This window comes from Microcaecilia unicolor, chromosome 6, assembly GCF_901765095.1.
Source record: "Microcaecilia unicolor chromosome 6, aMicUni1.1, whole genome shotgun sequence".
In the NCBI taxonomy this organism is placed as follows: domain Eukaryota; kingdom Metazoa; phylum Chordata; class Amphibia; order Gymnophiona; family Siphonopidae; genus Microcaecilia; species Microcaecilia unicolor.
Window position 1 is genome coordinate 279,830,617 of NC_044036.1, and position 14,405 is coordinate 279,845,021.

Here is a 14,405-nt window from a genome sequence, read left to right on the forward strand (position 1 = left end):
TTCAAATCCTGCACACATACACCTCATCAACACCACATCAATTTATTTATCACATTTGTACCCCGCGCTTTCCCGCTCATCACAGTCTCAATGCGGCTTACATAGTAACAAGAGAATACAATCTGTAGTATCAGAATCAACAAAGGATGTATGTGAACAAGGAGTAAATGGGATAGAAGAGGTATGGGAGAAAGGATAGGGATAGGTAAGGAGGTGGAGCGATAAAGGAGAAGTTGGGGAAGAGCATGAAGGGTAAGATGGTTGGTAGTAAATATTTTCTGAGTCATTGTTATTGATTAATTGAACTGATAAATAGATGGGTTGCATATGTTTGTAAAGTAACTGACTGGCTTACTGACAATAGACTCATACTAAATCCCAACAAATCAAAGATCCTTCTTTTCACAGATCAACCTGACAACATTAGCAGCACCTATTCAACTTGTTCCATCTCAGTTCTTCTGGTCCAAAGTGCCAAAATGTTAGAGATTATTTTTGATTCAACACTCTCATTCATACCAAAGACCTCTGTTATGTTTAAGTGTTCATTCTTCAAACTCTGTGTCATCTGCTCCATTAAAACTCTACTATATCCCCAGGCAATCAATATCCTCATCCATTCTCAAGTAATCAGTCAACTCGATTACTGCAATGCTCTGTACAAAGGACTTCATGTCAAGAATCTCCGATACTTGCAGCTAGTTCAAAATACAGCTATGAAGTTAAATCACTGGCCGTAATAAATTCAATCATGTTACTCCACTGTTAAAAGCAGCACACTGGCTCCCACTGATCCATCTTGTTACCTACAAATTATTGCTTCTCGTCTATAAAATCCACAACTCGGGCAAATCAGCTTACCTATCCTGTCTTCTTACTACTTACTGCCCTTCTTGCAAACTCAGTTCTTCCCAACAGAACCTGCTTGTAGTTCATCCTTTCATAAAATTAGATATAATACTATGCAACAATCTATCTTCTTGGTTCAGGGCTCTGAGTTCTGGAACAAACTACCGGTAACACCTGCGCCAATCCTCCTCGCAAAAATTCAAGACTGACTTAAAAACATTTTTATTTATAGATGCTTACAGTTAGATTTCCCATGTTAACACCCTGTGAGTGCGGCAGCATCCTGAATCTCACAATCCCCCCCTTTTTTGTATTTCCCTCACAGTCTGTTACCACAGCACTTCTTTCTCTTTACTATTCCCTTTATTTTGTAAGCTACACAGATCAGTAGCGTAGCCAGACCTCAACTTTTGGGTGGGCCTGGGGGTGCACTGGATAGGTATAACCCACACATTTTCTCTCTGTCTGCCCCCTCCCCCCATACAGATACATACCTTGGTTGTCGGGGATTACCCAGGAGGACATGCTTAAATTCTAAAGGTCAGATGGACAGATAGCACATAGGAATGCCTACATAACATTCTGTACACCATTTCATACATATCTTCTACACTACATCTAGGATGGTACTTCTCACCTCTGATCCTAAAGGGGCACGAGAAGCTTGTTTCAAGATGTCTATGGTGCATTTTTTTGATGGGCAAGCCTGCTTGGACCAGGAGCCAGGATAATCTGCCTGCTTTGGTCATGCCAATAAACCAGACCTGTTTGCAGACTGAAAGCTAGGATTTATATGCTGTAATTCAACATGTTAACAAGATTATCAAAGAAAAGTAACCCAATGTGTCGCTTAAAAAAGAATCATTCAGTTGTTAGACAAGTTAGAACGATGATCTTGAGTAGAACCTCTATAAAAGAAGAGGAAGCCCAGCTACCTGGTAGAGACAGCAAGAACTGGAGCTGTGGTACCATTCCCAGTAGGCATGCTCCATACTTGGTGCTACTACAATCATTTTACTCTTGTGCAAATTACAAAAGTTCTAACAATCTAAAAGAAGGTTATATATTTCTGTTCTTGTTTGTAATAAGTGACAGTACTGCGTGCATTTTATCCAAATGGAATAATTAATTAAACTATCAATTTTATGACTAGGCAGTACGTTATCACAGGCTTAATCCCCGGGCTTTGAGTGAGTAACCCATCAAATGTACTAAGTTTCACAAAAGGGCCATAACATTTCATAAGACAAACCCTGAGAGGCATAGGGGCTCATTTTCAAAGCACTTAGACATACAAAGTTCCATAGGTTACTATCCAGCTCATTTTCAAAAGTGATCGCAGGCCATCTTCCGACACAAATCGGGAGATGGCTGGCGATCTCCTGAACCCGGCCAAATCAGTATAATCGAAAGCTGATTTTGGCCGAGTTCAACTGCTTTCTGTCACGGAGCCGGCAAAACATCAAGGGGGCGTGTTGGAAGAGTAGTGAAGGCAGGATGGGGGCGGGACGGGGGCTTGCTCACGAGATGGCTGGCTTCGCCCAATAATGAAAAAAAAAAGCCAGGTTTATAGAGTATTTCGCCGCCTGTACTTGGTCCCTTTTTTTTCACAACCACTGGAGGGAATCAGGGATCACCTTCCCTTACTCCCCCAGTGGTCACCAACCCCCTCCCACCCAAAAAAAAAACAAAAAAACCTTTTTTGCCAGCCTCTATGCCAGCCTCAAATGTCATACCCAACTCCCTATAGCAGTATGCAAGTCCCTGGAGCAGTTTTTAGTGGATGCAGTGCACTTCAGACAGGTGGACCCAGGCCCATCCCCCCTACCTGTTACACTTGTGGTGGCAAATGGGAGCCCTCCAAAACCCACCCAAAACCCACTGTACCCACATGTAAGTGCCCCCCTTCACCCCTTAGGGCTATGATAATGGTGTAGAGTTGTGGGGAGTGGGTTTGGGGGGATATTTGGGGGGCTCAGCACCCAAGGGAAGGGAGTTATGCAGCTGGGAGCTATTTGTATTTTTTTAATTTTTAGAAGTGCCCCCTAGGGTGCCCGGTTGGTGTCCTGGCATGTGAGGGGGGCCAGTGCAGTACAAATGCTGCCTCCTCCCATGACCAAATGCCTTGGATTTCGCCGGGTTTGAGATAGCGGCGTTATTTTCCATTATGGCTGAAAATCGATGCTGGCTATTTCAAACCCGGCGAACTCTGACATTTGGCCGGGTCCAACCGTATTAGCAAAAAAAAATATGGCCGTCCATCTTTTTCGAAAATATGGTTGGCTCTGTCCACTTACGGCGCCGGCCCTGAAGATGACCGGCCAGCTATTTGGCCAGCGCCGTTCGATTATGCCCCTCTATGAAACTTTGTAAGTCTAAGTGCTTTGAAAATACGCCTCCAAGTGTTGCAATATCATCAAAAATGAGTCCTTGAAAATGAAACTGAAAAAAATTGAGTGCATGTGAATGATTAGTTACTGGATGTCATGACTATGCGTCAAACAGTTAGCCACATAGAAGGTTGTACAAGTGTCAGCCCATCATAATGAGCTTTGAGCTGGGAATGAAATAATGAGTGTGCAATTTGAAGGAACAGCATAGAAAGCTTGCATGGTTCACATTTGCCACAGATCATTTTTAGAGAAAATGTGAGTGACTTGTGAGACATCGCTGATTGTACTTTCTATTCTCACTGCCCTATGTCAGTAGAATCTGCTAGTACGTGACCTTACATAAAATGTCTTCTTTGTCACCAGGACCATCAGACAATACTGAGAGCCTGGGCTGTAAAGGATTTTGCTCCAAACTGCCCCCTCTATGTTCAAATTCTAAAGCCTGAAAATAAGTTCCATGTCAAATTTGCTGGTGAGTTCTTTGTCATTGTTCGTTAATTAGCAACTTGCTGGCTCTCGGCAGTTCCTTGCTAGAATTATCGGTTTTCTACTCTGAATTAGACCCCTAGAGACATCTTTGGCAGGACAGTCAATGGAAATGCTAAATGGTGGCACATTCACAAGCTGGAGAGAGAGACCGGGTTTATTATGCTATGCTGCTACATAACCTTGGCAGAGGTCTTGTTATAGTTTAATCCTTAGGCTAGGTAATCATCTGAGAAGGTTGGTTTCCCTTATGGAAGTGCAATCATGGCGCATTCTCTGCATGATATGAATTTGGAAGCTATATCTAAATGATGAAAGCACCTGGAATTACATTATATAAACTGTAAAGAATAGACAACATTAAATATATGGAAATTTTAAAAATCTCCAGGGCTTTGGTTGGCCTTAGAGAGTGCCATTTGCGTTATTGGCTAAAAGACTGCCGAGTGTATTTGATCTGTTGTTGATGGAACTGTTAAAAGATTGTGTGAAAGTGTTGCGTGCTACTGTTCATGAGCCAGGGTTTTTCATGAGCCCACATTCTGCTCTTTATGCTACCCAGGCTGGAGACTCTACAAAGCTGGCATTCACAGCTTCTGGGGTATTAGGGGAAAGAGAGTGGAGGAAAGAATCTTTCATTGTTCAAGGGTAACATATTAACTAAGAGAGAGAGCATGTGATGGGTTCTGGGAGGACTACAGTCTGTGCCTTTCAGGCCTAATCAAAAGCAACCTCTAAGCACACCTGGATACATCCTATGACCTCCAGAAGGAAGCTCTCTATGGATGATCCAAGGACTATGGTGAGCATTATCAGTAAAATAGAGAGACTGAAATCATACCCTACATACCATGGCTTTAAATTAAGTTATTGCATTGGTATGTAGACATTACCTTCAAAATCATGTCACTGTAATGGAAGAAGATTTTTTGTTTTTTAAACTTGGGCCACTGCCATATGATGACTGATGGCACTGTAGTCCCAGTACTGGCTGGAAGCCTAACAATGCAAGAGCAAACCACCAGGCCATGCCGTGTTATTCTATGTATGTGGCATGTTTCAGAGTTATATACTTCCTAGTGTGGTCAGTAGACCAGGTGCCATTTATTTTAAGTCTCTCCAGATATTTTTTATTGTATTCTGACATTCTCATTTATCCAGTTTAAATCATTCAACTATTGCTGGCTGTTCACCATTCTTGCCTAAGATTGATGATCTCTGTTGTTCTTTACTGTTTTTTTATACTCTAGATTCCAAAATTTTATAAATAAAATTTAAAAAAATAAAAGGTTCAGCAGTACCAGTCTGATGGAGAAGTTGAGTCTCTTCTTTTCATTAGCTCAGCAGGCGATTCAAATGGGAAACAGCTTGTGAATTATTTCACATTTATGCCTCTGAATGGGCTTATGTATATTAGTAATACAACATGCCATATGTACTTGCTTGAGTTGGCAGTGAAAGCTGCATTAACATGCCTCTAGACAATTAATCTCTAATCGGATGGGCTTACAAAGTGCTTTTGTTTTTGTATTTGTAATGGAAAGAAAAGTTTTGTCTTGCATTCAAAGTGTAGTCTGCTAACTAATGTTCTACTGTAGAAGGCTAGAAGAAGAGGAGGAGGGGAGAGGGCAAATTCATTCTTGTTCTAACATAGTAACATAGTAAATGACGGCAGATAAAGACCTGTACGGTCCATCCAGTCTCTAATCACCTTGTAGCTCCTTCTCACCTGCTCAGATACAAGAATAGTTTCATATTGTTTTGCCTGCTGAACTGAGGCAGAGCAATCAAAGCACAAATGAAGGGATTGGAAGTGATGGATGGTTATTTATAGTACAAGTCTGGACTGGGAAAACAAGACTATGAGGAAGTGGTCCAGTGGTTAATGGTAATATCCTTACACCATAATACAGAACAAGTGTTGAAACATGAGTTCAAGACTTGCTGTAGTGACTTGGTGCAATTGTAGGAAAAAGTTGCTGTGGGACACATTTGTCTTAATCAGTGTGAAACTGTGAACGAGGGTTGAGGGTGGGCCTTCACAATAACAGGGCGAGACAAGGTTGTAAACATAAAATAAGTGCTTTAATTAAATTTCAGTCTGAGGCCTGTTAATTTACAGGCCCAGGAACAAAGGCTGGTGCTTCAGTTCTTCCTTCCCTGGGCCTCCTTAACCCCACTCTGGCCCTACTTCCTGGTTCCTGTCCTTTTGGCTCCACCCCCTCCCATCTCACTTCCTCCCTGGGCAGGAATAGTGGTTTTAAGGTGGCTCAGACTTCCTGAGGGACTATCCTTAAGGGTGAGGGGCAGTGTTCTATAATCCCCCTCATAATCGGACTTGCTTAGTCAACAGACATTGGCATTAATTTATTGCACCCTGGAAGGCCTGATGTTTCATCTTTCAGCTTAGATATTAAGGCCCTTATTTTACAAGCCCTATTCACATTTGAGATGTGCATATACCAGCACTTAAATGTTTATCGTACATAAACATCTTAAAGTCTCCATTCTATAAAGCCAGGATATGCATTTATCAAACCCAAATGTGTGCAAATGGAAAGAGGGTGTGTTTGGAGCAGGACAATGATGTGACAAGTTCATAGATGTTTACTCCCCATTTCAGAAGGGGACTAAATGTCTGTCCTGAAAAGATAAATGTTGGGAGTTTAAGCACATTTAAAATGTGGAAAACAGCTGCTAATGAGCAGTGCTCCACTGGCAGGATTGGGGGAGGTTGTCCTCTTAATCCCCCAGTAGTTTTTATTCCCCCCCCCCCCCCTCCAATTCAAACTAGATAGGAAAACTGGTCATTGTGATAGTGTTGGGATAATAATCAGTTGTTTGCAAAGGTTGCAAAATTATTATGTTCCAGCTTGAAAAATGTTGATATTCTATACCTATATTTTTCTAAAATAGATGTGTTCTGCCTGCACTTGGCATATAAACGTCCATTTCTCTGTATTTTTAAAGCAGTCTCTACATTGGCAGATTCTGTTCTAAAATACTATTGAATCTGCTGATGTAGAGGCTGTCCTGACCTGGGCATCTCAATTCTGACTTCTACATCCTTTCTTTTTATTATTTTTTTAATCTTTATTTTTATTTAATTTTTCCAAACATCACAAAAACAGTTTATTTCTTCTTAGTTGGTGATTAAAGTAGTTCTGACTTCTATGCCCTTTCTAAAATGAAGCTGATTGTGGGAGGTGGTTTATGGGTTGCACAGGTCATTGCTGGCATGGGCCATCTGTGTGTTGCACGTATCTAGACATTTACTTCTGCAGCCGGAGCCTGTAGGAATAGCACTATATGTATAGTGCTTCACATCTAATGCTGCTATACATATAGGGCTAGGTTCTGTATATATGTTGCCTAGAATCTAGGTGCTTCTGATAGAGATGCCTAGGTATTATCTATTAGATGTGCCTAAATTCAGATGCAATATATAGAATGCGCCTGGGCTGGGCAGATACACCTAAATCTGGGTGCATCCATTTACAGTATGCCAGTGAAAAGCTGGTATAAATGGCGGCACCTACATCTACATGTGCTAGTAAAAATTGTGTAACAGCACATGTAGATGTGATCGATAGGCTTGGCATGCCTACAGTCTGCCCATGACCGTGCCCTTATTTTGGTTGCACGTGTGGGGATGTAATACTTGTGCTGTACATAAGGGAAAGGGATTTGATATACTGCCTTTCTGTAGTTGCAATCAAAGTGGTTTACATATTATATACAGGTATTTATTTTTTACCTGGTGCAATGGAGGGTTGAGTGACTTGCCCAGTCACAATGAGCTGCAGTGGGAATTGAACCCAGTTCCCCTGGTTCTCAGGCCACTGCACTTGCTCCCAGGGGCATATTTTGGGGTAAGCAGAGGAAAAGTTGCATTGTCATGTGCATATATTTATACCTTCTTTGGAGCAAGTGTAAATTTGTGCAACAGCATTTGGGTGCTATTGGGGATTACTGTTGGAGACGTTGACAGGGACACACTTTTATAAAATTACCCCTCACCCAGGCCTGAATTTAGGCAAAGGCAATATGAGCACATTGGGAAGAGTAATCCGAATCATAGTTACCTGATGCTGGGGTTCACCTTAGGAGTCTGCACTCAAGAAAAAGATCTAGGTGTCATTGTAGACAATATGCTGAAATCTTCTGCCCAGAGTGCAATGGTGGCCATAAAAGCAAACAGGATGCTAGGAATTATTAGGAAAGGGGTGCAAAATTAGACCAAGAATATTATGTCTCTGTATTGCGCCATGGTGCAACCTCATCTTGAGTACTGCATTCAATTTTGGCACCGTATCTGTAAAAAGATATAGCAGAATTAGAAAAGGTTCAAAGAAGAGCGACCAAAATGATAAAGGGATGAAACTCCTCCCATATGAGGAAAAGCTAAAGAGGTTAGGGCTCTTCAGCTTGGAAAAGAGATGGTTGAGTTAGCATATGATTGAAGTCTACAAAATCCTAAGTGGTATAGAACAAGTAGAAGTGAATCAGTTTTTCACTCTTTCAAATCAATCAAATCAAAATAATTCTTATAGCCCTTTATCTCCCCTGTTCAGGGTTCAATGCTGTGTAGAATTGTTCAAATCAAAGTAAAATACCTACATCAAGCCAAAAGCAGTATAAAATTGAATAAAAGTTATCATTCATATCAATCTAAGTGCTGACATCTTTAGGAAACAGTAATGTTTTCACCTTTTTTCTAAAGAGTGAATAATTTCTCTCTAATTTAATAAATTTGGGAAAATAGTTCCAGAGCTGAACTGCCATAAATGCAGGGGGTGGTCCGGATAATCATAAATCCAGATAATTGGAAAAAAAACTTTGGAATATTAAAATTGCTCACCAGAAGGGTGTGGCACTGTCTATAGCTGGATAGAAAGAAGGCCCCGTGAAGCTCCGCTGAGTAGCACAAGCCTCATATTAATGCACATGAACGTATATATAACCACACATGGCACGCAGGCACTCGCAATACAGTGAAGCTTCGCAGGGGCTTCTTTCTATCCACCTCCGGACGGTTCCGTATCCTTCTGGTGAACAATTTTAATTTTTCAACTATCTTTGAGAAATGGAGACTTGGGGATGATACTGGTCCAGAGAATTGGACATTCGGATGATTGGCGTTAGGATAATCGGTGTTTTACTGTATTAGCAATTCTTAGGAGTCGAATGTTTTTAAAACAGGGCAGTTGTAGAGTTAATTGATCTCATGATCAGGATGAAAAAAACAAATAAAGAAATTGATAATGTTTTGGCAAGTAGTTCAGAAATAAATCCATATATAATCTGATAAAGCAAATGTGCCACTTTAAAATTAATTCTTTCCTGAATAGGAAGCCAGTGTAACTTTATTAAACATGATGAAACACTAGTATATTTACTAAGTTTGAAAATTAAGCTTGCTGCAGTCTTTTGGATAAGTTGTAATTTTTTAGAATGTTTGAAGCTAATTTCCAAAAAAAGGACATCGCAATAGTCCAAATGGGGTAATATTAGCATTTAGACCAATAGGGCAAAAGCATTTTGATTGAATAAAGCTCTAATTAACCACAATTGTCTCAATTTATACAGAGTTTTCTTCCATAGATGTTTAATGTGAGAGTCATTGTATTAACCTTTTAACATGTATGCTGTTGAACCACAAACACACAAATGGAGTCTGCTAACTCCAGACTCCGTTCCTTTTATCTTGCTGCACCATATGCCTGGAATAGACTCCCTGAGCCAGTACGTCAAGCTTCATCTCTGGCCGTCTTCAAATCTAAGCTAAAAGCCCACCTTTTTGATGCTGCTTTTAACTCCTAACCCTTGTTCACTTGTTCAGAACCCTTATTTTATCATCCTCACTTTAATATTCCCTTATCTCTTGTTTGTCCTGTTTGTCTGTCCTAATTAGATTGTAAGCTCTGTTGAGCAGGGACTGTCTCTTCATGTTCAAGTGTACAGCGCTGCGTACGTCTAGTAGCGCTTTAGAAATGATAAGTAGTAGTAGTAGTAATGCCTCTATCTGAAATCAACATGAAAAAAACAATAGTAAAGGATGCCACAAACCACAACCAGCCAAAGGATTGTGATAAAAGTCCTTTAATCAAAGCACCAATTGTCAGACCCAACACAGTCTGTGTTTTGGTAGATAGCCTCCTGCATCAGGGGCCACAATAAAAATTTCACTACAGAGTATTGTACAGTTGTTCTGCGCCACTATGTCCATCTGATACCACAGATGGACATAGTGGACATAGCTGTGTTATTAATCTGCACAGGGCACAGCTTGCTTTTACTCTGTAGCCTTTTTCCTGTTCAACCTCTAGAACAACCAGCATACATTATTATGCATGAAAGATGAAGGTGGTTAGTACTGTACAGAATAGAAGGCAGAAGACTATTAGAGTGTGTAATACTGTAATTGCACAATGCACACAGAATGGTATGATTTGGATGTAGGTAGTCTGGTCCCAGAATCTTGCCCCATAGTCATCATCTTAACCTATTTATTACGTTGCTTCTTAAGTGGTATTTTAGTGTGCGTTATGTTTTTCACAAAACACACTAAAGTATAGGGCAGACTTCTATGGTCTGTGCCCTGAGAAAAGCAAGGACAAATTAAACTCGGGTATACATATAAAGTATCACATACCATGTAAAATGAGTTTATCTTGTTGGGCAGACTGGATGGACCATACAGGTCTTTATCTGCCGTCATTTACTATGTTACTATGTTATACTAAATACAAGTTTATTGCTTGAGCCTCCTGTACAGTAAAATATCAACAGGAAAAGAACTATGGTGATCTATTCATGCTGATTTCATCAACCTTCCTGTTCCCATGTACTACAGTGTTTCTGTTAGCTTGAACTGTGGAACATCTTTAGGAAGAGGTAGCTAATTTGAGGCAAAATAAAAGTATATCAAATTGAAAAGAAGAAAGCTAAAGCAGGTATAAAGCTGGAGATCAAATAAAGTCTCAAGTATTGTGACAGGAAGAGGAAATGCTTTATTAGAAAGTTCAAAGCTGAATTACAATCTAAAAATTCTAAAATATACAATTGTCAAATCTTCTCCGACTAACCATAATCCCATAACAACCTGAACCGATCAGACAGGTCACTTTAATCACTAACCCACCCTTTTGTGCAGCTGTGTAAAAAATAGTTACATTTGGGACATGTGGCCATTTTTCTTTTTAGGGATCCTTTTATAAAGGTGTGCTAGTTTTTAGTGCATGCTAAAAATAAACGTGTCCTAAACGTTTAGCGTGTGCTAATCATTGGCACGCACTAAAAACACTAACATGCCTTTATAAAAGATCCCTTTAATCTTTTATCACATACATATTTCAGTGGAACAATACAAAAAAACACTTCCAGTCCACATCAATGGGAAGAAGAGCAAAATGGAAAAAAAAAAACAACATTTAAGAAAAGAAATTCAGGAGTATTTCCTATATCAAGATTATCTAATAATCTTGAACTTTAACCTCCTCTGATTGCAAAAGATCTTTACTTGGATTGTTCTTTCTATATTTTCTGCTAAACTGCTATTTTCTACTTTGATTTTTGGACTACAGACCATGTTGTATGTGAAGAGGAATTTAAATATGCCATGTTAGCCTTGAACTGTGTCTGCCCAGCCACCTCAACTCTTATCACTCTTTTGGTCCATACATCCAGAGGACAGTAAGTATGATTTTATGAATTCTAGCAGCTGGGTTGACATTCTAGTAGTTTATTGTTCTGTGTTTATTGTAATGAAATTGTAGAGGAAGGAGGTATGGTCTAGTTACGCAGTAAGGATCCTGCTGAGTATTTGTGACCTGGATTAGCCACGGTTGGAGTCAGAATGCAGGGTTGAATGCATTTTTGGTCTTAATCCAGTTGACATATTTATAAATTGGGAGGACTCCTAGGATGCAGTTTAAGTCCTTCCCCCTTCCACTACCTACTCTCCCTTTCTCACCTTAAGCAAGTCACTTTGCTGCATCTTCCTTTTCTTCTATCTGCTTTGGTGGCCTTTACAGAGCATGGATGTCAGAAATTTGCTACTATGCTGCCCTCCTGAGAAGTAGCTGTCTATAGGTTCTGAAATGCTTCTTTTAAATTATAAATCAGCTTATGATTCCTTTTTAGGTGACAAATGCGATGTAGATAGAAGTCATTAATTGTCCTTGTAAAGGCGCCAGTGAGTCAACTATTTCTCAACTGCTCTACTGATAGGAATCGTTAGAGTAGCTACACAACTCGGGGTGATTTGTTTCAGAAAGTGCCCGTAGAACAGTCAGACTCCTGTGAAGTTAATCAGTTGCGGTTTGTACAATAGATTTCTGTTTCTTGTGGCTGCAGGGAAGGCCAGCAGTCTCCAGAGCAGTGGCAAAGGATGTACGGTCGCTGCTCCGGAAATGAAGTGTACCACATCCGAATGGGAGACAGCAAGTTCTTCATGGAGCACGAGGGCAAAAGCTTTACCTACGCGGCTTTCCATGCACACAAGAAGTGAGAATACTTTTTAGGGCTAATATTTTCAGACAGTTGCATAAAATTTGAATGTCTAACATTTGTACTTTGGCTATCTGCATTAGCTAGAAACTGTTAGATTTTCAAACTCTTCTGGTCATCTGTTTAAGCGTCCTAGCCATTTTACTTATGGCCATGTAAGTGGGTGGTCTATCTAGTATGGGGTTCTTTAGATGTGCAGAAAATTACCTTCTTTTCCCCAGTTTAACATCAGATGTGCTTATGTGTGTGTGGAGAGGTGTGGGGGGGGGGGGGGGTGGAAGAGGAGATATTTTAGCACCAAGACCTCTGGAGATCTTTGAACATCTACTCTGTTATATTACTACTACTACTATTTAGCATTTCTATAGCGCTACAAGGCGTACGCAGCGCTGCACAAACATAGAAGAAAGACAGTCCCTGCTCAAAGAGCTTACAATCTAATAGACAAAAAATAAACAAAGTAAGCAAATCAAATCAATTAATGTGAATGGGAAGGAAGAGAGGAGGGTAGGTGGAGGCGAGTGGTTACAAGTGGTTACGAGTCAAAAGCAATGTTAAAGAGGTGGGCTTTCAGTCTAGATTTAAAGGTGGCCAAGGATGGGGCAAGACGTAGGGGCTCAGGAAGTTTATTCCAGGCGTAGGGTGCAGCGAGACAGAAGGCGCAAAGTCTGGAGTTGGCAGTAGTGGAGAAGGGAACAGATAAGAAGGATTTATCCATGGAGCGGAGTGCACGGGAAGGGGTGTAGGGAAGGACAAGTGTGGAGAGATACTGGGGAGCAGCAGAGTGAGTACATTTATAGGTTAGTAGAAGAAGTTTGAACAGGATGCGAAAACGGATAGGGAGCCAGTGAAGGGTCTTGAGGAGAGGGGTAGTATGAGTAAAGCGACCCTGGTGGAAGATGAGACGGGCAGCAGAGTTTTGAACCGACTGGAGAGGGGAGAGGTGACTAAGTGGGAGGCCAGCAAGAAGCAGATTGCAGTAGTCTAAACGAGAGGTGACAAGGGTGTGGATGAGGGTTTTGGTAGAGTGCTCGGAAAGAAAGGGGCGGATTTTACGGATGTTGTAAAGAAAGAAACGACAGGTCTTGGCAATCTGCTGGATATGAGCAGAGAAGGAGAGAAAAGAGTCAAAGATGACCCCAAGGTTTCGAGCTGAGGAGACAGGGAGAATGAGAGAGCCATCAACAGAAATAGAAAACGGGGGGAGCAGGGAGGTGGGTTTTGGGGGGAAAATGAGAAGCTCGGTTTTGGTCATATTTAATTTCAGGTGGCGTTGAGACATCCAGACAGCAATGTCAGACAAGCACGCTGAAACTTTGGTTTGGATGCAAGGTGAGATATCAGGGGTAGAAAGGTAGATTTGGGAGTCATCAGCATAGAGATGGTAGGAAAAGCCATGGGATGAGATAAATGAACCAAGGGAAGAAGTGTAGATAGAAAAGAGGAGGGGACCAAGAACAGAACCCTGAGGTACGCCGACATGCAGAGGGATAGAAGTAGAAGAGGATCCACCAGAGTGAACACTAAAGGTGCGGAGGGAGAGGTAGGAAGAGAACCAGGAAAGGACAGAGTCCTGGAATCCAAGTGAGGACAGGGTATCGAGAAGTATGCTGTGATCGACAGTGTCAAAAGCAGCGGAAAGATCAAGAAGAATGAGGATGGAATATTGACCTCTGGATTTAGCCAGTAATAGGTCATTGGAGACTTTAGTAAGCGCAGTTTCGGTTGAGTGGAGAGGGCGAAAACCAGATTGTAGTGGGTCAAGAATAGCATGTGGGGAGAGAAAATCAAGGCAGCGGCGGTGAACAGCACGCTCAAGTAATTTGGAGAGAAAAGGAAGGAGGGAGATGGGTCGGTAATTAGAGGGACAAGTAGGGTCGAGTGAAGGCTTCTTAAGGAGAGGTGTGACCACAGCATGTTTAAAGGCAGCAGGGACAGTCGCAGTGGAAAGTGAGAGGTTGAGAATGTGACAGATAAAAGGAATAAGAGCAGGAGAGATGGCAGACATGATGGGGTAATTTAATATCAGCCCACATCTGTATAAAGATCATAGGTAACTTTTCCTATGGGCTTGACACTAATGAATTAAAATAAAGCATATGTGTACAGTATTTTTATATTGAAATTGCCCCAGGAAAATTACCCATACACATTTACATCTATGAT

General features: G+C 41.0%; 1 protein-coding gene across 2 annotated transcripts in view; it reads left to right on the forward strand.

Moving 5' to 3' along the window:
• The window catches only part of KCNT1 (potassium sodium-activated channel subfamily T member 1), a 418,934-nt gene that overhangs the window by 323,924 nt on the left and 80,605 nt on the right, over window positions 1-14,405 (forward strand). For both annotated transcript variants that reach the window (XM_030207584.1, XM_030207586.1), the window contains 3 exons: window positions 3,606-3,714; window positions 11,315-11,423; window positions 12,087-12,236. In XM_030207584.1, coding sequence (XP_030063444.1) covers window positions 3,606-3,714; window positions 11,315-11,423; window positions 12,087-12,236 — 368 coding nt within the window. The remainder of the gene's footprint in view (window positions 1-3,605; window positions 3,715-11,314; window positions 11,424-12,086; window positions 12,237-14,405) is intronic.